This window comes from Phyllobates terribilis, unplaced genomic scaffold (assembly GCF_046119375.1).
Source record: "Phyllobates terribilis strain yellow unplaced genomic scaffold, ASM4611937v1 Scaffold_13__5_contigs__length_258822181, whole genome shotgun sequence".
NCBI lineage: Eukaryota > Metazoa > Chordata > Amphibia > Anura > Dendrobatidae > Phyllobates > Phyllobates terribilis.
In genome coordinates this window covers 245,069,803-245,097,009 of record NW_027362773.1, presented here as the reverse complement: position 1 = coordinate 245,097,009, position 27,207 = coordinate 245,069,803, and the positions used below count along the sequence as shown (strand labels likewise).

Genomic DNA, 27,207 nt, shown 5'->3' with positions numbered 1-27,207 from the left:
CCATGCAGTACAGCATATTACAAACATAAGTCCCATTATTGGGGAGTGGGTGTCCCATAGTATTTGCTTATGCTTTCCCAGCAAAAGCTGCCAAAAATTAGGACGGAGCAACTTGCAATGCCCCTTACAAGAGCCATGCAGTACAGCATATTACAACATGAGTTCCATTATTGGGGAGTGGGTGTCCCATAGTATTTGCTTATGCTTTCCCAGCAAAAGCTGCCAAAAATTAGGACAGAGCAACTTGCAATGCCCCTTACAAGAGCCATGCAGTACAGCATATTACAAACATAAGTCCCATTATTGGGGAGTGGATGTCCCATAGTATCTGCTTATGCTTTCCCAGCAAAAGCTGGCAAAAATTAGGATGGAGCAACTTGCAATGCCCCTTACAAGAGCCATGCAGTACAGCATATTACAAACATAAGTCCCATTATTGGGGAGTGGGTCTCCCATAGTATTTGCTTATGCTTTCCCAGCAAAAGCTGCCAAAAATTAGGATGGAGCAACTTGCAATGCCCCTTACAAGAGCCATGCAGTACAGCATATTACAAACATAAGTCCCATTATTGGGGAGTGGGTGTCCCATAGTATTTGCTTATGCTTTCCCAGCAAAAGCTGCCAAAAATTAGGACGGAGCAACTTGCAATGCCCCTTACAAGAGCCATGCAGTACAGCATATTACAAACATAAGTCCCATTATTGGGGAGTGGGTGTCCCATAGTATTTGCTTATGCTTTCCAAGCAAAAGCTGCCAAAAATTAGGACGGAGCAACTTGCAATGCCCCTTACAAGAGCCATGCAGTACAGCATATTACAAACATAAGTCCCATTATTGGGGAGTGGGTGTCCCATAGTATTTGCTTATGCCTTGCAAGCAAAAGCTGCCAAAAATTAGGACGGAGCAACTTGCAATACCCCTTACAAGAGCCATGCAGTACAGCATATTACAAACATAAGTCCCATTATTGGGGAGTGGGTGTCCCATAGTATTTGCTTATGCTTTCCCAGCAAAAGCTGCCAAAAATTAGGACGGAGCAACTTGCAATGCCCCTTACAAGAGCCATGCAGTACAGCATATTACAAACATAAGTCCCATTATTGGGGAGTGGGTGTCCCATGGTATTTGCTTATGCTTTCCAAGCAAAAGCTGCCAAAAATTAGGACGGAGCAATTTGCAATGCCCCTTACAAGAGCCATGCAGTACAGCATATTACAAACATAAGTCCCATTATTGGGGAGTGGGTGTCCCATGGTATTTGCTTATGCTTTCCCAGCAAAAGCTGCCAAAAATTAGGACGGAGCAAATTGCAATACCCCTTACAAGAGCCATGCAGTACAGCATATTACAAACATAAGTCCCATTATTGGGGAGTGGGTGTCCCATAGTATTTGCTTATGCTTTCCCAGCAAAAGCTGCCAAAAATTAGGACGGAGCAACTTGCAATGCGCCTTACAAGAGCCATGCAGTACAGCATATTACAAACATAAGTCCCATTATTGGGGAGTGGGTGTCTCATGGTATTTGCTTATGCTTTCCAAGCAAAAGCTGCCAAAAATTAGGACGGAGCAACTTGCAATGCCCCTTACAAGAGCCATGCAGTACAGCATATTACAAACATAAGTCCCATTATTGGGGAGTGGGTGTCCCATAGTATTTGCTTATGCTTTCCAAGCAAAAGCTGCCAAAAATTAGGACGGAGCAACATGCAATGCCCCTTACAAGAGCCATGCAGTACAGCATATTACAAACATAAGTCCCATTATTGGGGAGTGGGTGTCCCATAGTATTTGCTTATGCTTTCCCAGCAAAAGCTGCCAAAAATTAGGATGGAGCAACTTGCAATGCCCCTTACAAGAGCCATGCAGTACAGCATATTACAAACATAAGTCCCATTATTGGGGAGTGGGTGTCCCATAGTATTTGCTTATGATTTCCCAGCAAAACCTGCCAAAAATTAGGACGGAGCAACTTGCAATGCCCCTTACAAGAGCCATGCAGTACAGCATATTACAAACATAAGTCCCATTATTGGGGAGTGGGTGTCCCATAGTATTTGCTTATGCTTTCCAAGCAAAAGCTGCCAAAAATTAGGACGGAGCAACTTGCAGTGCCCCTTACAAGAGCCATGCAGTACAGCATATTACAAACATAAGTCCCATTATTGGGGAGTGGGTGTCCCATAGTATTTGCTCATGCTTTCCCAGCAAAAGCTGCCAAAAATTAGGATGGAGCAACTTGCAATGCCCCTTACAAGAGCCATGCAGTACAGCATATTACAAACATAAGTCCCATTATTGGGGAGTGGGTGTCCCATAGTATTTGCTTATGCTTTCCAAGCAAAAGCTGCCAAAAATTAGGACGGAGCAACTTGCAGTGCCCCTTACAAGAGCCATGCAGTACAGCATATTACAAACATAAGTCCCATTATTGGGGAGTGGGTGTCCCATAGTATTTGCTTATGCTTTCCAAGCAAAAGCTGCCAAAAATTAGGACGGAGCAACTTGCAATGCCCCTTACAAGAGCCATGCAGTACAGCATATTACAAACATAAGTCCCATTATTGGGGAGTGGGTGTCCCATAGTATTTGCTTATGCCTTGCAAGCAAAAGCTGCCAAAAATTAGGACGGAGCAACTTGCAATACCCCTTACAAGAGCCATGCAGTACAGCATATTACAAACATAAGTCCCATTATTGGGGAGTGGGTGTCCCATAGTATTTGCTTATGCTTTCCCAGCAAAAGCTGCCAAAAATTAGGACGGAGCAACTTGCAATGCCCCTTACAAGAGCCATGCAGTACAGCATATTACAAACATAAGTCCCATTATTGGGGAGTGGGTGTCCCATGGTATTTGCTTATGCTTTCCAAGCAAAAGCTGCCAAAAATTAGGACGGATCAATTTGCAATGCCCCTTACAAGAGCCATGCAGTACAGCATATTACAAACATAAGTCCCATTATTGGGGAGTGGGTGTCCCATAGTATTTGCTTATGCTTTCCCAGCAAAAGCTGCCAAAAATTAGGACGGAGCAACTTGCAATGCCCCTTACAAGAGCCATGCAGTACAGCATATTACAAACATAAGTCCCATTATTGGGGAGTGGGTGTCTCATGATATTTGCTTATGCTTTCCAAGCAAAAGCTGCCAAAAATTAGGACGGAGCAACTTGCAATGCCCCTTACAAGAGCCATGCAGTACAGCATATTACAAACATAAGTCCCATTATTGGGGAGTGGGTGTCCCATAGTATTTGCTTATGCTTTCCAAGCAAAAGCTGCCAAAAATTAGGACGGAGCAACATGCAATGCCCCTTACAAGAGCCATGCAGTACAGCATATTCCAAACATAAGTCCCATTATTGGGGAGTGGGTGTCCCATAGTATTTGCTTATGCTTTCCCAGCAAAAGCTGCCAAAAATTAGGATGGAGCAACTTGCAATGCCCCTTACAAGAGCCATGCAGTACAGCATATTACAAACATAAGTCCCATTATTGGGGAGTGGGTGTCCCATAGTATTTGCTTATGATTTCCCAGCAAAACCTGCCAAAAATTAGGACGGAGCAACTTGCAATGCCCCTTACAAGAGCCATGCAGTACAGCATATTACAAACATAAGTCCCATTATTGGGGAGTGGGTGTCCCATAGTATTTGCTTATGCTTTCCAAGCAAAAGCTGCCAAAAATTAGGACGGAGCAACTTGCAGTGCCCCTTACAAGAGCCATGCAGTACAGCATATTACAAACATAAGTCCCATTATTGGGGAGTGGGTGTCCCATAATATTTGCTCATGCTTTCCCAGCAAAAGCTGCCAAAAATTAGGACGGAGCAACTTGCAATGCCCCTTACAAGAGCCATGCAGTACAGCATATTACAAACATAAGTCCCATTATTGGGGAGTGGGTGTCCCATAGTATTTGCTTATGCTTTCCCAGCAAAAGCTGCCAAAAATTAGGACGGAGCAACTTGCAATGCCCCTTACAAGAGCCATGCAGTACAGCATATTGCAAACATAAGTCCCATTATTGGGGAGTGGATGTCCCATAGTATTTACTTATGCTTTCCCAGCAAAAGCTGCCAAAAATTACGATGGAGCAACTTGCAATGCCCCTTACAAGAGCCATGCAGTACAGCATATTACAAACATAAGTCCCATTACTGGGGAGTGAGTGTCCCATTGTATTTACTTAAGCTTTCCCAGCAAAAGCTGCCAAAAATTAGGACGGAGCAACTTGCAATGCCCCTTACAAGAGCCATGCAGTACAGCATATTACAAACATAAGTCCCATTATTGGGGAGTGGGTGTCCCATAGTATTTGCTTATGCTTTCCCAGCAAAAGCTGCCAAAAATTAGGACGGAGCAACTTGCAATGCCCCTTACAAGAGCCATGCAGTACAGCATATTACAAACATAAGTCCCATTATTGGGGAGTGGGTGTCCCATAGTATTTGCTTATGCTTTCCCAGCAAAAGCTGCCAAAAATTAGGACGGAGCAACTTGCAATGCCCCTTACAAGAGCCATGCAGTACAGCATATTACAAACATAAGTCCCATTATTGGGGAGTGGGTGTCTCATGGTATTTGCTTATGCTTTCCAAGCAAAAGCTGCCAAAAATTAGGACGGAGCAACTTGCAATGCCCCTTACAAGAGCCATGCAGTACAGCATATTACAAACATAAGTCCCATTATTGGGGAGTGGGTGTCCCATAGTATTTGCTTATGCTTTCCAAGCAAAAGCTGCCAAAAATTAGGATGGAGCAACATGCAATGCCCCTTACAAGAGCCATGCAGTACAGCATATTACAAACATAAGTCCCATTATTGGGGAGTGGGTGTCCCATAGTATTTGCTTATGCTTTCCCAGCAAAAGCTGCCAAAAATTAGGATGGAGCAACTTGCAATGCCCCTTACAAGAGCCATGCAGTACAGCATATTACAAACATAAGTCCCATTATTGGGGAGTGGGTGTCCCATAGTATTTGCTTATGATTTCCCAGCAAAACCTGCCAAAAATTAGGACGGAGCAACTTGCAATGCCCCTTACAAGAGCCATGCAGTACAGCATATTACAAACATAAGTCCCATTATTGGGGAGTGGGTGTCCCATAGTATTTGCTTATGCTTTCCAAGCAAAAGCTGCCAAAAATTAGGACGGAGCAACTTGCAGTGCCCCTTACAAGAGCCATGCAGTACAGCATATTACAAACATAAGTCCCATTATTGGGGAGTGGGTGTCCCATAGTATTTGCTCATGCTTTCCCAGCAAAAGCTGCCAAAAATTAGGACGGAGCAACTTGCAATGCCCCTTACAAGAGCCATGCAGTACAGCATATTACAAACATAAGTCCCATTATTGGGGAGTGGGTGTCCCATAGTATTTGCTTATGCTTTCCCAGCAAAAGCTGCCAAAAATTAGGATGGAGCAACTTGCAATGCCCCTTACAAGAGCCATGCAGTACAGCATATTGCAAACATAAGTCCCATTATTGTGGAGTGGATGTCCCATAGTATTTACTTATGCTTTCCCAGCAAAAGCTGCCAAAAATTACGATGGAGCAACTTGCAATGCCCCTTACAAGAGCCATGCAGTACAGCATATTACAAACATAAGTCCCATTACTGGGGAGTGAGTGTCCCATTGTATTTACTTAAGCTTTCCCAGCAAAAGCTGCCAAAAATTAGGACGGAGCAACTTGCAATGCCCCTTACAAGAGCCATGCAGTACAGCATATTACAAACATAAGTCCCATTATTGGGGAGTGGGTGTCCCATAGTATTTGCTTATGCTTTCCCAGCAAAAGCTGCCAAAAATTAGGACGGAGCAACTTGCAATGCCCCTTACAAGAGCCATGCAGTACAGCATATTACAAACATAAGTCCCATTATTGGGGAGTGGGTGTCCCATAGTATTTGCTTATGCTTTCCAAGCAAAAGCTGCCAAAAATTAGGACGGAGCAACTTGCAATGCCCCTTACAAGAGCCATGCAGTACAGCATATTACAAACATAAGTCCCATTATTGGGGAGTGGGTGTCCCATAGTATTTGCTTATGCCTTGCAAGCAAAAGCTGCCAAAAATTAGGACGGAGCAACTTGCAATACCCCTTACAAGAGCCATGCAGTACAGCATATTACAAACATAAGTCCCATTATTGGGGAGTGGGTGTCCCATAGTATTTGCTTATGCTTTCCCAGCAAAAGCTGCCAAAAATTAGGATGGAGCAACTTGCAATGCCCCTTACAAGAGCCATGCAGTACAGCATACTACAAACATAAGTCCCATTATTGGGGAGTGGGTGTCCCATGGTATTTGCTTATGCTTTCCAAGCAAAAGCTGCCAAAAATTAGGACGGAGCAACTTGCAATGCCCCTTACAAAAGCCATGCAGTACAGCATATTACAAATATAAGTCCCATTATTGGGGAGTGGGTGTCCCATAGTATTTGCTCATGCTTTCCCAGCAAAAGCTGCCAAAAATTAGGACGGAGCAACTTGCAATGCCCCTTACAAGAGCCATGCAGTACAGTATATTACAAACATAAGTCCCATTATTGGGGAGTGGGTGTCCCATAGTATTTGCTTATGCTTTCCCAGCAAAAGCTGCCAAAAATTAGGACGGAGCAACTTGCAATGCCCCTTACAAGAGCCATGCAGTACAGCATATTACAAACATAAGTCCCATTATTGGGGAGTGGATGTCCCATAGTATTTGCTTATGCTTCCCAATCAAAAGCTGCCAAAAATTAGGATGGAGCAACTTGCAATGCCCCTTACAAGAGCCATGCAGTACAGCATATTACAAACATAAGTCCCATTATTGGGGAGTGGGTGTCCCATAGTATTTGCTTAAGCTTTCCCAGCAAAAGCTGCCAAAAATTAGGACGGAGAAACTTGTAATGCCCCTTACAAGAGCCATGCAGTACAGCATATTACAAACATAAGTCCCATTATTGGGGAGTGGGTGTCCCATAGTATTTGCTTATGCTTTCCCAGCAAAAGCTGCCAAAAATTAGGACGGAGCAACTTGCAATGCCCCTTACAAGAGCCATGCAGTACAGCATATTACAAACATAAGTCCCATTATTGGGGAGTGGGTGTCCCATAGTATTTGCTTATGCCTTGCAAGCAAAAGCTGCCAAAAATTAGGACGGAGCAACTTGCAATACCCCTTACAAGAGCCATGCAGTACAGCATATTACAAACATAAGTCCCATTATTGGGGAGTGGGTGTCCCATAGTATTTGCTTATGCTTTCCCAGCAAAAGCTGCCAAAAATTAGGATGGAGCAACTTGCAATGCCCCTTACAAGAGCCATGCAGTACAGCATACTACAAACATAAGTCCCATTATTGGGGAGTGGGTGTCCCATGGTATTTGCTTATGCTTTCCATGCAAAAGCTGCCAAAAATTAGGACGGAGCAACTTGCAATGCCCCTTACAAAAGCCATGCAGTACAGCATATTACAAATATAAGTCCCATTATTGGGGAGTGGGTGTCCCATAGTATTTGCTCATGCTTTCCCAGCAAAAGCTGCCAAAAATTAGGACGGAGCAACTTGCAATGCCCCTTACAAGAGCCATGCAGTACAGCATATTACAAACATAAGTCCCATTATTGGGGAGTGGGTGTCCCATAGTATTTGCTTATGCTTTCCCAGCAAAAGCTGCCAAAAATTAGGACGGAGCAACTTGCAATGCCCCTTACAAGAGCCATGCAGTACAGCATATTACAAACATAAGTCCCATTATTGGGGAGTGGATGTCCCATAGTATTTGCTTATGCTTCCCAATCAAAAGCTGCCAAAAATTAGGATGGAGCAACTTGCAATGCCCCTTACAAGAGCCATGCAGTACAGCATATTACAAACATAAGTCCCATTATTGGGGAGTGGGTGTCCCATAGTATTTGCTTAAGCTTTCCCAGCAAAAGCTGCCAAAAATTAGGACGGAGAAACTTGTAATGCCCCTTACAAGAGCCATGCAGTACAGCATATTACAAACATAAGTCCCATTATTGGGGAGTGGGTGTCCCATAGTATTTGCTTATGCTTTCCCAGCAAAAGCTGCCAAAAATTAGGACGGAGCAACTTGCAATGCCCCTTACAAGAGCCATGCAGTACAGCATATTACAAACATAAGTCCCATTATTGGGGAGTGGGTGTCCCATAGTATTTGCTTATGCTTTCCAAGCAAAAGCTGCCAAAAATTAGGACGGAGCAACTTGCAATGCCCCTTACAAGAGCCATGCAGTACAGCATATTACAAACATAAGTCCCATTATTGGGGAGTGGGTGTCCCATAGTATTTGCTTATGCCTTGCAAGCAATAGCTGCCAAAAATAAGGACGGAGGAACTTGCTATGCTGGCACCCTGGTGGTATAGTGGTGGTGGAGGCTGAGGATAAGAGGAAGAAGATTAAACAGCTGAAACGAGGAAGCGTATACCCATGTGTGGGTATGAAGCGGTGCATGTGAATACACCTCCCGAAATAACACAGTGGATTTGACTTTATGTTACTCTGCTGTCATTTGGTGGTGATGAGAAGTCTGGCCCAATCCAGCCCTTGTTCATTTTGATAAGGGTCAGCTTGTCAGCATTGTCAGTTGACAGGCGAGTGCGCTTATCAGTTATAATTCCCCCAGCTGCACTAAAAACACGCTCCGATAGCACACTAGCGGCAGGGCAGGGCAGGACCTCCAAGGCGTACAGAGCGAGTTCATTCCAAGTGTCCAGCTTGGATACCCAATAAATAAAAGGCACAGAGGAATCACGGAGGACGCTGGTGCGATCGGCAAGGTACTCCCTCACCATCTTTTGAAACTTTCCACTCCTTGTGAGAGTATCCCGCGCCTCAGGGTCTGTAAGCTGGGCGGGTGTCAGAAAACTGTCCCAGAATGTTGACAGTGTTCCCCTGCCTCTGCTGGATTGGAGTTGCATCTCTCTCACCTGTACGCCTTGGTTGGGCAACGAACTGTGACCTCTGCCGCTAGCATGTTCAGATGGGAATTTTTTTAAGAGTTCTGCAGCAAGGGCCTTCTTGTATTGCCCCATTTTTGTAGACCTCTCCACCTCAGGAATAAGAGAGTGAAAGTTCTCCTTGTAGCGGGGGTCTACAAGTGTCACCAACCAGTAATGACTGTCACCCAACATTTTGACAACGCGAGGGTCACGGTTTAGGCAGCGTAACATAAAGTCAGCCATGCGTGCCAGACTGGTAACGGGCAAGATTTCCGTGTCCTCACCAAGATGACGACTAACCATGCTCTCCTCCTCCTCCTCCTCCTCTTCCTCCTCCCCCCTGTCCTCAGGCCACCCACGCTGAACCGACGGTATGACACTTGTACAGGTACTACCGTCTACAATGCATGATAGCAGCTCCTGTTCTTCCTCCTCCTCCTCCTCCTCTCCCTCATTGTCCCCCAATGCACGTTGGGATGAGATGAGGCTGGGCTGTGTGTAATCGCCTGCTACGGCTTCTTGATCCATCTCATCATACTCTGGCTGCAATGCCTCCTCTTTAATTCTCTGCAGAGAGCTTTGCAAAAGACAGACAAGTGGGATGCTGACACTAATGATGGCGTCATCGCCACTCACCATCTTGGTGGCCTCCTCAAAGTTTGTCAGGATGGTACATATGTCAGACATCCAGGTACACTCCTGAGGTCTTATGTGTGGAGTCTGACCTGAATATCGTCAGCCTTGTTGCAGCTGGTACTCCACAACTGCTCTCTTCTGCTCACAAATCCTTTGCAACATCTGGAGGGTAGAGTTCCAATGTGTGGGGACATCACACACCAGTCGGTGTGCCGGAAGCTGCAAACACTGCTGCAACACAGCAAGGGCGGCGGAAGCTGTAGCTGACTTGCGAAAATGAGCTGACAGGCAGCGTACTTTCACGAGCAGATCTGGCAACTCGGGGTACGATTTAAGAAACCGCTGAACCACGAGGTTAAGCACATGAGCCAGGCATGGTACGTGTGTGATCTCACCTCGCCTCAGAGCCGCCACCAGGTTACGGCCATTGTCACACACGACCATGCCGGGATTTAGGTTCAGCAGTCTCAGCCACAGATCTGCCTGCTCTTTCACAGCTGTCCACAACTCACAAGCAGTGTGAGGTTTTTCACCTAAGCTTATGAGTTTCAGCACAGCCTGTTGCCGCTTGGCGGAGGCAGTACTGCAATGCTTCCAACTTGTAACTGATGTGGTGATATCTGAGATGGAGGCTGAACATGAGGAGGAGGAGGAGGAGGATGCGCAGGAGCTGTACACTGTGGGGGCAACTCTGACTGACATAGGGCCCGCAATCCTCAGTGTGGGGAGGATGTGTTCCGTCTCAAGGTCCGACTGGGTCCCGGCTTCCACTATGTTTACCCAGTGTGCCGTCAGAGAGATGTACCGTCCCTGGCCACAAGCACTTGTCCACGTGTCCGTTGTCAGGTGGACTCTCCCAGTAACTGCGTTGTTGAGGGCACGGCAGATGCTTTGGGACACATGCTTGTGTAGTGCGGGGAAGGCACACCGGGCAAAATAGTGTCGGCTGGGGACCGAGTACCGAGGGACGGCCACCGCCATAAGATTGCGGAAGGATTCCGTCTCCACCAGCCTAAAAGGCAGCATTTCCAATGCAAGCAGTCGTGAAATGTGCGAATTTAGGACTGTGGCCTGTAGGGTGTTAGCTGCGAATTTCCGCTTTCGTTCAAAGGTCTGGGATATGGACAATTGAACGCTGCGGTGGGACGTGGACGTGGACGTTGATGCTGTTTCTTGAGAAACTGCCATAACAAGTGACTGAGAGGAGGGGGCATCTTTACATGCAGTATGGACAGGGGATTGCCTTGCACACACAACAGGGGATTCTATTGCACGCACAACAGTGGAAGAAGCAGTGGTGACACCCGCTGACACTGGTCGTGGACCCTGGGTTTCGCCCCACAAAGTCGGGTGCTTTGCTGCCATGTGCCTGATCATGCTGGTGGTGGTCAGGCTGGTAGTTTTGTCACCCCTGCTGATGCTGGCATGGCAGGTGGAACATATGGCCTTTTTGGGGTCATCAGCAGAGTCTTTAAAAAAATTCCAGACTCTGGAAGACCTACCGCTTGTACTGGCAACGTCCCTCGTGTTGGTGTTACGGGGAACGGTTGCCTGCCTTCTGTCTGCGGCCACCACACTGCTTCTTCCTGCCTGTTGGGGTACTCTGCCTCCCTCCCCCTGTGTGCTGCTGGCCTCACTCTGCATGTCCTCCTTCCACATTGGGGCAGTTACTAGATCATCCACCACCTCCTCCTCTTCCACTTGCACACCACGATCCTCCTCCTCACTTCCTGGCAATTGTGTCTCGTCATCGTCCACCTCTTGTGACAGATTGCCAACGTCGACTTCCTGTGGCCGTGGCTGTTCAAATATTTTTGCATCGCAACATGGGATCTCCTCTTCCACCACTTCAATCGTATCAGGCGAGGGGCCCAAATATGGAAATGGACCAGTGAACAGCTCTTCAGAGTGTCCAAGTGAGGGATCACTTGTTGTCTGACGACACGCGGCATGGTGGGAGGAAGGAGCATCAGGGTGAGGAGGAGTATGCAGTCGAGACTCACGGCTACTAAGAGTTGACCGTGTGGAAGACAGACCAGAGGTGGTGGTGCCCAGGTAACTGGAAGTATTATCTGCTATCCAATTAATAACCTGTTCACACTGATCAGTTCTCAATACTGGTGTTGTTCTGTGCTTCCCTAGTAATTCGGTCAAGAAGTGGGAGCGAGAAGATGTGGCTGTTGGTTGTGGCACATTTTCACCTTGGCCTCGGCCACGTCCTCTGCACGAACCATCACCAGAACGTCCACTTCCACGTCCCTTGCCACGCGCCTTGCCCATTGTAAATGAAGTAATATAGCATACACTTGCACTACCAATGGAAAAAGGGTAATAAAGAGTAGATTAGAACCGTGGAAGAGGAAAACCACAGTTATTGTTTACTGGGGTATACCACACTTTTTTAAATAGAGATATTTGCGGCTGAACAGTGAGCGACACACTCAAACTGCTTTTTTTTTAGATACCTAAGGCCCAAAACTGAATAGTACAGCGATTTGACCCGTGGAACTGCGAAACCACACTGGGATGTCGGGCCTACACAAGACAATTTTCAACAGATATATTTTTGTGTCAGAACAGTCAGGAGACACTACTGTTTTTCTTTACGGAAAAAACTACCAAAAGCTGAATAATAGAGATTTTTTAACTGTGGGATGGCAAAACCACAGTTATTGTTTACTGGGTTATACCACACTTTTTTAAATAGAGATATTTGCGGCTGAACAGTGAGCGACACACTCAAACTGCTTTTTTTTTAGATACCAAAGGCCCAAAACTGGATAGTACAGCGATTTGACCCATGGACCTGCGAAACCACACTGGGATGTCGGGCCTACGCTAGACTATTTTCAACAGATATATTTTTGTGTCACAACAGTCAGGAGACACTACTGTTTTTCGTTACGGAAAAAACTACCAAAACCTGAATAATAGAGATTTTTTACCGTGGGATGGCAAAACCACAGTTATTGTTTACTGGGGTATACCACACTTTTTTAAATAGAGATATTTGCGGCGGAACAGTGAGCGACACACTCAAACTGCTTTTTTTTTAGATACCAAAGGCCCAAAACTGGATAGTACAGCGATCTGACCCGTGGAACTGCGAAACCACACTGGGATGTCGGGCCTACACAACACTATTTTCAACAGATATATTTTTGTGTCACAACAGTCAAGAGATACTACTGTTTTTCTTTACGGAAAAAACTACCAAAACCTGAATAATAGAGATTTTTTACCGTGGGATGGCAAAACCACAGTTATTGTTTACTGGGTTATACCACACTTTTTTAAATAGAGATATTTGCTTCTGAACAGTGAGCGACACACTCAAACTGCTTTTTTTTTAGATACCAAAGGCCCAAAACTGGATAGTACAGCGGTTTGACCCGTGGAACTGTGAAACCACACTGGGATGTCGGGCCTACACAAAACTATTTTCAACAGATATATTTTTGTGTCACAACAGTCAAGAGATACTACTGTTTTTCTTTACGGAAAAAACTACCAAAACCTGAATAATAGAGATTTTTTACCGTGGGATGGCAAAACCACAGTTATTGTTTACTGGGGTATACCACACTTTTTTAAATAGAGATATTTGCGGCGGAACAGTGAGCGACACACTCAAACTGCTTTTTTTTTAGATACCAAAGGCCCAAAACTGGATAGTACAGCGATCTGACCCGTGGAACTGCGAAACCACACTGGGATGTCGGGCCTACACAACACTATTTTCAACAGATATATTTTTGTGTCACAACAGTCAAGAGATACTACTGTTTTTCTTTACGGAAAAAACTACCAAAACCTGAATAATAGAGATTTTTTACCGTGGGATGGCAAAACCACAGTTATTGTTTACTGGGTTATACCACACTTTTTTAAATAGAGATATTTGCTTCTGAACAGTGAGCGACACACTCAAACTGCTTTTTTTTTAGATACCAAAGGCCCAAAACTGGATAGTACAGCGGTTTGACCCGTGGAACTGTGAAACCACACTGGGATGTCGGGCCTACACAAGACTATTTTCAACAGATATATTTTTGTGTCACAACAGTCAGGAGACACTACTGTTTTTCTTTACGGAAAAAAATACCAAAAGCTGAATAATAGAGATTTTTTACCGTGGGATGGCAAAACCACAGTTATTGTTTACTGGGGTATACCACACTTTTTTAAATAGAGATATTTGTGGCTGAACAGTGAGCGACACACTCAAACTGCTTTTTTTTTAGATACCAAAGGCCCAAAAGTGGATAGTACAGCGATCTGACCCGTGGAACTGCGAAACCACACTGGGATGTCGGGCCTACACAAAACTATTTTCAACAGATGTATTTTTGTGTCACAACAGTCAAGAGATACTACTGTTTTTCTTTACGGAAAAAACTACCAAAACCTGAATAATAGAGATTTTTTACCGTGGGATGGCAAAACCACAGTTATTGTTTACTGGGGTATACCACACTTTTTTAAATAGAGATATTTGTGGCTGAACAGTGAGCGACACACTCAAGCTGCTTTTTTTTTAGATACCAAAGGCCCAAAACTGGATAGTACAGTGATTTGACCCGTGGAACTTCGAAACCACACTGGGATGTCGGGCCTACACAAGACTATTTTCAACAGATATATTTTTGTGTCACAACAGTCAGGAGACACTATTGTTTTTCTTTACGGAAAAAAATACCAAAACCTGAATAATAGAGATTTTTTACCGTGGGATGGCAAAACCACAGTTATTGCTTACTGGGGTATACCACACTTTTGTAAATAGAGATATTTGCGGCTGAACAGTGAGCGACACACTCAAACTGTTTTTTTTTTTAGATACAAATGGCCCAAAATGGATAATACAGAGGTTTGAACCGTGGAAGTGCAAAACAACACTTCTGTTTCTCTAGCCTACACCAGACTATTTTCAACAGTTATATTTGTGTCTGAAAAATCAGAGACACCCTTTTTTTTTGGGGGGGGGGGGGGAAACACCAAAAGGTTAATAAGACGAGTATTTGTACAGTGTGAAGGAGGAAAAAAAAAGGAGGATTTAGATGAAAAAAAAAGGATTTTTCCTGGACCCCGACACCTGGTGCTAAGTCCAGCAATTTCAGCAACAGGAGCACACAGGACTGTAATGCGTTTGCTGGTATAACCACTGTGTCTCCTATACAGCCTGTCTGCCTGGTATCTGGGATGGATATTAGTCCTGAAAAGGACTGTTTGTTTGTTCTGGCAGCCTTTACAGACCCTACACTAACTATTTTGCAGTTTATATCTCTCCCTAAATCAGCAGCTCTGTCCCTACACTGTCTAATCCGGAGCGACTGTGTCCAAGATGGCGGCGCCCCATTTTAAATACTCGAGGTGTGGCCAGCCAATCACTGTAATGCCCACAAACAACATGGCTGCAGCATTACAGTGACTGGCTGGCAATCCCTGCATGTTCATTGGCTCTGTAAAGAGCGCCAAACATGCAGGGCGGAGACCCTAGCTCATGCCCGAGTAACCCGGAAATGCTCGGTGCTCGCCGAACATCCCGAGTAGCGTGATGCTCGGGCGAGTACCGAGCAGTGTCGAGCATGTTCGCTCAACACTAGCAGTAAGGCAGTGATACTAAAGGGCTGGTTTACTAATGCAGTATGGCAGTGATACTAAAGGACTGGTTTACTAATGCAGTATGGCAGTGATACTAAAGGACTGGTTTACTAATGCAGTATGGCAGTGATACTAAAAAGCTGGTTTACTAATGCAATATAGCCGTGATACTAAAGGGCTTTTTTACTAATGCAGTAAGGCTGTGTATACAATTTGCTGTACTGCTGCAGCTTATTTTTTAGCAAAATGCAGGAGTTGACCTCAAATCTTTTTCATGGATGCATTTCCAGTTTTGAATATAAAAAAGATGAGAAGCACAATCCCTATTCCCTCCTCCTCATCCCAACTAAATATATGACTGTGCCTGGTACAGCAGCTTAATATACTGTAGTCAAGTGAATGGGACTGAGTTGCAGTACCAGGCGCAGTCACATTCACATGGACATTACTGTTCCTGAATAAACAGTGAAGGGGCTGTGTAGTGTGCTTTTTCTATCTGGAACTGTGCTACCTTCCATCTGCTCATTGTGGGGGTCCGGATATTGATTGCTGATAAGGAAGGACTACCGCTAGAAAATCCTGGAAATGAAAGCTAAGCCTTAAGCTTGAGACCTACACAAAAGATGAATACAATTGTGTGACTTCTAAAGAATCTCTATGAGATCAATAGCCTGCTGTATGAGTTTGTACGTTTTAGGCTTTGTTCATACTAGCGCTGTATATTTCTTTATTGTCATTTTAGTGAGTTATAGGCAGTAAAAAATAGCATAGAATGTAGTAATATTCTTATTTCTTGAGTAATCAGTGGAACCTCATTCGAAATCTAACATACTCTATTACATGTCGATTGGATACATCAAGGCTGTTATTTAGCATTTGACTCTTTTTCTGTTTCCACTTCCATCACTGATGTTTTTGTTTTCTGTTTTTTCCTTTTCTTTATAAATGTACATTAAGAAACCAAGCAGCGTTGCTCTCTTTGAAAATCAGCAAGAAGATGGAAAATCTAATGCCTTGTCTTCTGATCACCAGCTCAATATTTTCAGCACCAATCATCAACCAGCTTGCAATTTAAACAGAACAGGTAAGATATCAGCAGCACGGGAGAGATAAAAGCGGCCCAGGTGACATATAAGCGGCACAGGTGAGATATAAGCAGAGCGGGTGAGATGTAAGTGGCACAGGTGAGATATAAGCAGCGCAGGTGAGATATGAGCAGCACGGGTGAGATATAAGCAGCGCGTGTGAGATATAAGCAGCACAGGTGAGATATAAGTGGCACAGGTGAGATATGAGCAGCGCGGGTGAGATGTAAGCGGCACAGGTGAGATGTAAGCGGCACAGGTGAGATATAAGCAGCGCGGGTGAGATATAAGCAGCACAGGTGAGATATAAGAAGCGCAGGTGAGATATAAGCAGCGCAGGTGAGATACAAGCAGCACGGGTGAGATATAAGCAGCACGGGTGAGATACAAGCAGCGCGGGTGAGATATAAGCAGCACGGGTGAGATATAAGCAGCGCGGGTGAGATATAAGCAGCTCAGGTGAAATATAAGCAGCACAAGTGAGATATAAGCAGCACTGGTGAGATATAAGCAGTACGGGTGAGATATAAGCAGCACGGGTGAGATATAAGCAGTACTGGGGAGATATAAGCAGTGCGGGTGAGATATATTCTGCACGGGTCAGATATAAGCAGCGCGGGTGAGATATAAGCAGCACTGGTGAGATATATGCAGTGCGGGTGAGATATAAGAAGCATGGGTGAGATATAAGCAGCACTGGTGAGATATAAGCAGTGCGGGTGAGATATAAGCAGCACGGGTGAGATATAAGCAGCACGCGTGAGATATAAGCAGCTCAAGTGAAATATAAGCAGCACGAGTGAGATATAAGCAGCACAGGTTAGATATAAGCAGCACTGGTGAGATATAAGCAGCACGGGTGAGATATAAGCAGCACTGGGGAGATATAAGCAGCGCAGGTGAGATATATTCTGCTCGGGTGAGATATATGTAGCACAGTTGAGATATAAGCGGTATAGGTGAGATATAAGCAGCACAGGTGAGATATAAGCAGCAAGGGTGAGATATAAGCTGCACGGGTGAGATATAAGCTGCACGGGTGAGATATAAGCTGCACGGGTGACATATAAGCAGCACTGGGGAGATATAAGAAGCACTGGGGAGATATAAGCAGCACGAGTGAGATATAATCAGCGCAGGTGAGATATAAGCAGCACGGGTGACATATAAGCAGCACGAGAGAGATATAATCAGCGCAGGTGAGATATAAGCTGCACGGGTGAGATATAAGCTGCACGGGTGACATATAAGCAGCACAGGGGAGATATAAGAAGCACTGGGGAGATATAAGCAGCACGAGTGAGATATAATCAGCGCAGGTGAGATATAAGCAGCACGGGTGACATATAAGCAGCACGAGAGAGATATAATCAGCGCAGGTGAGATATAAGCTGCACGGGTGAGATATAAGCAGCGCGGGTGAGATATAAGCTGCACTGGGGAGATATAAGCTGCACTGGGGAAATATAAGCAGTGCGGGTAAGATATAAGCAGCGCGGGTGAGATATAAGCTGCCCGGGTAAGATATAAGCTGCACGGGTAGGATATAAGCAGTGCTGGTGAGATATAAGCAGCGCGGGTGAGATATAAGCTTCACGGGTAAGATATAAGCTGCACGGGTAAGATATAAGCAGCACATGTGAGATATAAGCGGCACGGGTGAGATATAGGCAGCATGGGTGAGATATAAGCAGCGCAGGTGAGATATAAGAAGTGCGGGTAAGATATAAGCAGCACGAGTGAGATATAAGCGGCGCTGGTGAAATATAATAAGTGCGGGTGAGATATAAGCAGTACGCGTGAGATATAAGAAGCTCAGGTGAAATATAAGCAGCACATGTGAGATATAAGTGGCACGGGTAAGATATAAGCAGCACGAGTGAGATATAAGCAGCACAGGTTAGATATAAGCAGCACTGGTGAGATATAAGCAGCTCATGTGAAATATAAGCAGCACGAGTGAGATATAAGCAGCACTGGTGAGATATAAGCGGCATGGGTGAGATATAAGCAGCACTGGGGAGATATATTCTACACGGGTCAGATATAAGCAGCGCGGGTGAGATATAAGCAGCACTGGTGAGATATAAGCAGTGCGGGTGAGATATAAGAAGCATGGGTGAGATATAAGCAGCACTGGTGAGATATAAGCAGTGCAGGAGAGATATAAGCAGCACGGGTGAGATATAAGCAGCATGGGTGAGATATAAGCAGCATGGGTGAGATATAAGCAGTGTGGGTGAGATATAAGCAGCACGGGTGAGATATAAGCAGCATGGGTGAGATATAAGCAGCACGCGTGAGATATAAGCAGCTCAGGTGAAATATAAGCAGCACGAGTGAGATATAAGCAGCACAGGTTAGATATAAGCAGCACTGGTGAGATATATGCAGCACTGGTGAGATATAAGCAGCACTGGTGAGATATAAGCAGCACTGGTGAGATATAAGCAGCACGGGTGAGATATAAGCAGCACGCGTGAGATATAAGCAGCTCAAGTGAAATATAAGCAGCACGAGTGAGATATAAGCAGCACAGGTTAGATATAAGCAGCACTGGTGAGATATAAGCAGCACGGGTGAGATATAAGCAGAACTGGGGAGATATAAGCAGCGCAGGTGAGATATATTCTGCTCGGGTGAGATATATGTAGCACAGTTGAGATATCAGCGGTATAGGTGAGATATAAGCAGCACAGGTGAGATATAAGCAGCACGGGTGAGATATAAGCAGCACGGGTGAGATATAAGCTGCACGGGTGAGATATAAGCTGCACGGGTGAGATATAAGCTGCACGGGTGACATATAAGCAGCACTGGGGAGATATAAGAAGCACTGGGGAGATATAAGCAGCACGAGTGAGATATAATCAGCGCAGGTGAGATATAAGCAGTACGGGTGACATATAAGCAGCACGAGTGAGATATAATCAGCGCAGGTGAGATATAAGCTGCACGGGTGAGATATAAGCAGCGCGGGTGAGATATAAGCTGCACTGGGGAGATATAAGCTGCACTGGGGAAACATAAGCAGTGCAGGTAAGATATAAGCAGCGCGGGTGAGATATAAGCTGCACGGGTAAGATATAAGCTGCACGGGTAAGATATAAGCAGCGCTGGTGAGATATAAGCAGCGCGGGTGAGATATAAGCTGCACGGGTAAGATATAAGCTGCACGGGTAAGATATAAGCAGCACATGTGAGATATAAGCGGCACGGGTGAGATATAGGCAGCATGGGTGAGATATAAGCAGCGCAGGTGAGATATAAGAAGTGCGGGTAAGATATAAGCAGTACGAGTGAGATATAAGCGGCGCTGGTGAGATATAAGAAGTGCGGGTGAGATATAAGCAGTACGCGTGAGATATAAGAAGCTCAGGTGAAATATAAGCAGCACATTTGAGATATAAGTGGCATGGGTGAGATATAAGCAGCACGAGTGAGATATAAGCAGCACAGGTTAGATATAAGCAGTAGTGTTGAGCCACCCCCGTAGTGTTCGAGTTCGGTTCGGTTCGTCGAACACCCGTATGTTCGCCGAACTGTTCGTCGAACTGTTCGTCGAACACCTTCGAACACCGTTAAAACCAATGGCAGGCAAACAAAAACACATAGAAACACATAGAAAACACCTTCAAAGGTGTCCAAAAGCTGACAAACTGCTCAGAAGACACAACTAACACATGGAAAAGTGACAAGTTCATATAGTCATGCGAAAAGAAAAGAGGTGGAGGAGTAAAAGGAGGGGGAGACACAGATATAGGCATGTCATGCCCTTCTAAAATCCAAAAAGTGAGAAGCCGAGACGGCCAGTCCGCTCCTGCCCGTGCCACCTCCGTGTCGCCGGGTTTGTGCCAGAGCCGCGGTGAACCCTGACGGCCAGCCCCCCTCTCCCAATACTGGTGCCTGTCCGCTGGTGGGTCGAGAGAGCCCCCCTGTGGTGGAGGCAGCTCTAAGCTTTTTAATTTAAATTGTCCCTCTAATTTGAATGAATACACTTTAAATCCATTTACAAGGATCTATTGGAGGGCAAGTCTCATGCCAGCAGCCGCGTAATTCCAGCTCCAGTAGCGTCCACTAAAGCTGCTGCAGTTAAAAAGCTTTTATAAGGATCGAGCTCGGCTGTCCACCGCAAGGCATCCTAGTGCCAGTCCCAGCCCCTATGCCTTGGGGTGCCTCCTGATGCTCTTCACTGAGTATCCCGTGGTCCCGAAGCATTTCCTTTGAAAAAATTAAGTGTCCAAACTACAGGTGGTGTAGCTTGCTTAACAGCCGGGATAATCCGCTGACTAGCAGACACTGCTACTAGGCACAAAGTATTTCCTGGGCTAGATGCAGTTAAAAATTTGTAAGTAGATACTCTCGTTGGATGCTGAGAAAGCATTCCATAGAGTCTCCTGGCACGCCATATATGATTCTCTTAAAAAGCTTGGGGTAGGGGTCTAGGGGACCCTTTTATAGCCAAACTCACGGCCCTGTATCACAATACGTCACCTAGGCTGAAGATAAATGGAACTGTAGCACCGAGGGCTCGGTTGCTACAGACGTATTGCACCTCACCCAGAGGTGTGATATCTCACTCTCAGATAAGGATGGAGTGTGGATCAGGACCCGACACCTGCATGCATTACACCACATTGCCGTGGGGCAGGGCGACCAATATGCCCCTGAGATGGGCACGACAGTCCCTGTCCCTGGCTGGAGTGGGGGGAGGGAACACTGAGGAAGGGGAACCCTGCAGTGCAGGAGCAGGGAGGAAACAGTTCCTGGGTGCATTGAGAAGGGAGTATAAAAGGTGGGCACCATCTTAGTTCAGTGCAGAGAAGTCTGAGCAGAAGTGGCAGGGAGCAGGGGCTCTGCATGAGCTCTGCTCCGGAGGCGGGCCTAGTAACAGAGGCCCAGGCCTGCAAGAGGGAGAAGGAAGGAAGAGGAGCGGAGAAGGCTCCAGGAACGAGGAATGAAGGGATCCCAGGGGTGCAGACGGGCGAGTCGCCACCGCACGCCCGAATCCACCTGCGTGGAGGGGTCAGGCCAAAGGGGGAGACCGGTCCCCGAACTAGTGGAGGCAGGAAACGACCCTCAGCTAGAAACCGGAGGCTCTGACATTTTATGTGGCGCAGCCCCTTGCTCCACCCGCTAGGAAGGCACCACATAGGGTCAGGGAAACTGGCGCCAAGTTTACCAAGAGGAGGCCCGAGGCAGCCGGACAGAAGTGTTGGTAAGAAAGGCCAGACAAAGGACACACAAAGGGGGTCCTGTGAAGCGCTCCAAAGTTATCTGTGAGTTGTCTGAGCCCCTCACCTGGTGAGCACAGTACGACGTGGGCAGCCGTTACCTGCAGACGTGGTCTGGATAATAAGAACTGTGAGTAAAGGCCCTGAACTGCATCACTGACTCCGTGTCGTTACTGCTGCTGCCCTGCACCATCACCCCCATCCTCCGCATACACTGCCCTGAGGCTATACTCCTCCCGTGGGGAGTTATGCTACGCTCTGCTGCACCCACAACACCAGCCTTAGCGGTCTGCCCTGTAGCGGCGGTTCACTCTGACCGCAATCCACGGGTGGCGTAGTCGGACATTTAAACATCAAAACCACATAAATAGTTCCGCCACTGGTTTGACCGCCCTGAGCCATCGCCGCCACGAAGACTACAACCACCAGCATCCACCAAAAAGGGTCCGGCTCCGGGTGTCCCAAGGCCCAGGGGGTGCGTCAGAACATTTTCATCACCTTTCACAATCACCAATGGGACAAGGCAGGGATGTCCTCTGTCCCCTCTCTTATACATCCTAGTGACGGAGCACCTGCTCTCATCAATTCGCCATAACCCCAATATTAGGTGGATTGAGGTGGGAGGCACCGAGTACAAGTGCTCTCTATTTGCTGATGATGTCCTAGTATATATCACTCAATCACATATATCCATCCCTGCTGTTATGGCTGAAATAGATCACTTTGTTACATGGTAAAATTTTAAAATCAATGCAGCGAAGTCTGAGGCCCTCGATGTCTCCCTCCCTAAATCCATATAGGATTCCATCCAGTCCAACTTTCCCTTTGCCTGGCCCTCACAGGGTATCAAATACTTAGGAATTCCTATTCATAGAGACCTCTCCCATCTATGTTATCTTAATTTTGGGCCCTTTATTGAACAACTCCATACAGACCACGGTTGGCAAGTTAGAACTGTAAGATTCACTACGTGAACCGCTGGTGTTTTGTGGAAAAGCACATGTACACCGCGTTCCAAATTATTATGCAAAAAGTGTTTAGGAGTGATAAGGGAAGAATTTGTTTGTTTGTCAGTTAAACTCATTGATGGTGATGTGTGTCAGGGCTCTTTATATCACTGTAAGCAATTGCAGACACCTGTGCTAATTAGTTTGGCAGGTGTGTCCAATGAAAGGCAAGACTACTTAAGAAGGCTCTCTCACATTATTAAGCAGCCTACATTTTCTGCCAAAATGGGAAAGAAAAAGGATGTGTCGGCTGCTGAGAAGCAACAAATTGTGGAGTGTTTAGGTCAAGGCATGACTACAATCAACATTGTGCGATGATCAGGATGAAGTGTCTTGGCAATCAAGAAGTATGTAGCTGATTCACAGTACACACGTGTGCGTGCTGATAAGGGCAAATTGAGGACTCTTTCCTACAGGCAATTACGTCAGGTTGAAAGAGCAGCGGCAAAAAAGCCTTGTCATAGCAGCAGACAAGTTTTTGAAGCTGCTTGTGCCTCCAATGTCCCCCGAACAACAAGATGCAGGGTCCTTCAGAGGTTTGCAGCTGTGCATACGCCATCCTGTCGACCTCCTCTATCCACTTCACACAAGCAGAAACGGCTCCAGTGGGCCAAACATTACATGAAGACTGATTTCAAAACTGTTTTGTTCACGGATGAGTGCCATGCAGCGCTCGATGGTCCAGATGAATGGAGTGGAGGATGGCTGGTTGATGGACACCCCACGCAAACACGGCTACAGCGCCAACAAGGAGGAGGTGGAGTAATGTTTTGGGCTGGAATCATGGGGAGAGAGATTGTCGGCCCCTTTAGGATCCCTGAAGGCGCTAAAGATGAACTCCATAATGTATGTGGATTTTCTCAAACAGCACTTCCTGCCATGGTTCAAGAAGAAGAACCGTGTATTTCACAGCAAGATCATTTTTCTGCATGATAATGCACCATCTCATGCTGCACATAAAACATCTGCATCTCTGGCTGATATGGGCATAAAAGGGGACAAACTTATGGTGTGACCCCCATGCTCCCCTGACCTCTACCCCATTCAGAACCTTTGGAGCATCATTAAAAGGAGTGTCTATGATGGCGGGAGGCAGTTCACATCTAAGCAACAGCTCTGGGAGGGTATTCTGTCCTCATGCAAAACAATTGAAGCAGAAACCATCCAAAACCTGACAAATTCAATGGACGAGAGAGTTCAGAAGCTCCTTTCGAACAAGGGGTCCTATGTGAAAATGTAACATCACCTAGAATAAAGTTTTGAGTTGAAAACTGATTTCAGTTTCTAACAACCTGCTAATGCTTATAATTTCAAAAATGACCATTTTTTTGGTCTTTATTAAAATGAAAAGGTTGATCGAAAAGTTTGGGGGATCTAAGAGTGTGGCAACCCAGTAGTCATGATTACTTCGAATTCTGACAATATGAGGGTCATGCTGCAGGTAGTGCAGCAAGAAGGCACTTATGTGTCTTGCGCATCTCGGAGCCCCAAAATTATTTTCCGGGCTAGATGCAGCTAAAAATTATTTTTAATTTTAAATCTGGTGAAGCTTATTATAGATGGCCTAATAGGATCAGTGCTGCACACTGCTACAAAGCCCAAATTATTTTCCAGTCAAGATACAGATAAACATGATTAGTAATTTGAAAGCTTAAAACGGTTGGTAGGGTGATTTTAACCAATCATCAAGCTTTTACTCTCCCCAGGATGACACAGGGGTAGAAAAGTCGTTTCGGATCCATGATTTGTTCATCTTTATGATCGTGAGTCTGTCTACATTATCAGTGGAGAGCCGCGTGCGCTTATCTGTCAGCACACCACCAGCAGCGCTGAACACACGTTCAGACAGAACGCTGGCTGCGGGGCATGACAAGATCTCCAAGGCGTAAGTGGCTAGCTCCGGCCATTTATCCAGATTGGAAGCCCAAAAAGAGCAAGGGTCCAGTGACACAGTCGTGGCTTCAATGTTTACTTGGAGATACTCCTGTACCATCGTCTCTAGGCGTTGACTATGTGTCAGACTTCTTGTCTCCTGTGGCCTTGCAAAGGATGGGCTAAAAAAGTGGTGAAATGATTCCGCAAAATTGATGTTACCAGCAGATACTGTGGTTCTGTTACGGTTTGAGTGCTGAACACTTGACGGTCCCACGGTTGGCAAGTTGGAACTGTGAGATTCACTACGTGCACCACTGGTATTTTGTGGAAAAGCACATGTAAGATTCTGCAACAGTCTCTGCTGATACTCCTGCATGCGTGCATCCCTTTCTATGGCAGGAATAATTTCTGCAAATTTACTTTTGTACCGGGGATCTAACAGTGTGGCAACCCAGTAGTCAGGATTATTTCTAATTCTCACAATTCGAGGGTCATGTTGCAGGTAGTGCAGCAAGAAGGCACTCATGTGTGTTGCGCATCCAGGAGCACCAAGTCCCTGTTGTGTTGGTGGCGAGGTAACAATCATGCTTCCTTCCTCTGTCCTCTCCCCCCAACCTCGCACAACAGAAATGTGATCAAGGTCTCCCTCATCTGATGAGTCTTCCATCAGTTCGTCCTCCACTTCTTCCTGGGCTCCTGCACCTTCCTCACTAGTTTGGCTGCTACCATGCGCCCTGGTAAAATCATCTCCCCCACCCTCACATGCCTGCCGCCTTGGTGCTGCCGACCGTCTGGACCTTGCAGATGTTAGCCCTTCCGCATACAACTCCTCCTCCTCTACTTCCTCCACCTCCTCTTGTGCCACCACCTGACTCCGAATTCTGTTTAACATGTGCTCCAGCATGTAAATCACCGGAATAGTCATGCTGATAATGGCATCGTCAGCACTAAACATCTTCGTCGCCATTTCAAAACTGTGCAGAAGGGTGCATAGGTCCCTGATCTGAGACCACTCCTCCAGCGTGATTTGCCCCACCTCTGAATCTCGTTGGCCCAGGCTATACGTCAGAACGTATTGCACCAGGGCTTGTCGGTGCTGCCACAGTCGCTGCAACATGTGCAGAGTTGAATTCCACCGGGTAGGCACATCGCATTTTAGCCGGTGAAGTGGCAGGCCCAACGACTTCTGTAGAGATGTAAGTCTCTGAGCTGCGGGATGCGAACGGCGGAAGTGAGCACACAGCGACCGTGCCCTCTGCAGAAGGCCATCTAGTCTGGGATAGTGGGCTAAAAATTGCTGGACAACCAGGTTCAACACGTGAGCCATACAAGGCACGTGTGTGACATTGCCCCGGCGAAGGGCCGCACCCAGGTTTGCAGCATTGTCGCACACGGCCTTCCCTGGTTTCAGGTCCAGTGGAGACAACCATTCATGAAATTGGTTCTCCAGAGCTGACCACAACTCCTCAGCTGTGTGACTCACATTTCCCAGACATTTCAATGTAAAAACCGCCTGATGACGTTGAGCCCTACTGCCAGCATAGTAAGGAGGTGTGCAGGATCCCTTCTGCGCAGTTAGAAAGCTTGTGGCATGACCAGACAGGCTTTGGGTGCAGGTGGAAGACCGAGAGGAGGTTGAGGAGGCAGAAGCAGTGGAGGAACTTTGACATAAAGAGGATTGACGCACAACTCGTGGGGACGGCAAGACTTGGACAGCAGCCCCTTGTCCTGCTGTCACCATAGTTACCCAGTGCCCAGTCAGCGACATGTAACGCCCCTGTCCATGCCTACTCGTCCAAGTGTCTGTGGTGAAATGCACCCTGTCACACACAGAGTTTCTCAAAGAAGCGGTGATGTTGTGTGCGACATGCTGGTGGAGCGCAGGCACACCTTTCTTTGAGAAGTAGTGCCGACTGGGCATCTGGTACTGGGGCACTGCGACGGACATAAGGTCTCGAAAATCCTCTGTGTCCACCAGGCGGAAAGGCAGCATTTCTGTAGCCAAGAGCTTGCAGATGGTGAAATTCAACCTCTTAGCTTTCTCATGGCTAGGAGGAAATGGTCTTTTACTTGTCCACATCTGAGGGACCGAGGGCTGGCTATTGTGCTTAGACGGGGTTGATAAGGGTGTCCCCGGCAAACTGCCGGTCTGTGAGGAAGATGCAGGCGGACATGTTAGGTTGCCTTGATCCAAAGGTGGTGCTATCGATGTCGGACAGCGCTCAAGACCAGCTGGTGTTACCACCTCCAAAGAAAATGATGACCTGCCAATCACGCTGGCTGTTGCGGGTAAAGAGGTGGCAGGTCTGCGCCCCAAAACAGGTGTGACTGCTGTCCCCCCAGTCACAGAGGATGAAGAGGCCGCGGATGCACAAGATATGGCAGACGGTGGATGGCCCGGCCGGCTAGGCCGCATTGTAGCACACTGAGCTTCCCACTGCAACTTATGCTTCATGTCCATGTGCCGGTTCATGCATGAAGTACTCAAACTATGTATTTTTTGGCCTCTACTTAGCTTTTGCTGACAAATGTTACAGATAACACGAGTTGGGTCATCTTTATCGATCTGAAAAAATGCCCAGGCTATGCAAGGCTTAGCACCCATGCGACCTGAAGAGCCACCACGACTTGTGGTGAGAGGCAGAGTTGTGTTTGAGGATGCAGTTGTTGACGTGCTTCCAGTACTACGTCTCTGTCCAGGAAGGCGCAACCTGACCTCGTCGTCACTAGCATCTTCCTCCACCTCCTCTGCTGACCTCATCTCTTGGCTGACTGTGGGTTGACAGTAAGTGGGATCTCCGACCT

At 46.4% G+C, this 27,207-nt stretch overlaps 1 protein-coding gene across 1 annotated transcript in view; it reads left to right on the top strand.

Annotated features, from left to right (window-relative positions):
- The window catches only part of CUNH16orf78 (chromosome unknown C16orf78 homolog), a 239,201-nt gene that overhangs the window by 178,687 nt on the left and 33,307 nt on the right, over positions 1 to 27,207 (top strand). Inside the window, exon 4 of the mRNA XM_073657952.1 lies at positions 16,159 to 16,285. Within this exon, the coding sequence (XP_073514053.1) occupies positions 16,159 to 16,285 (127 nt within the window). The remainder of the gene's footprint in view (positions 1 to 16,158; positions 16,286 to 27,207) is intronic.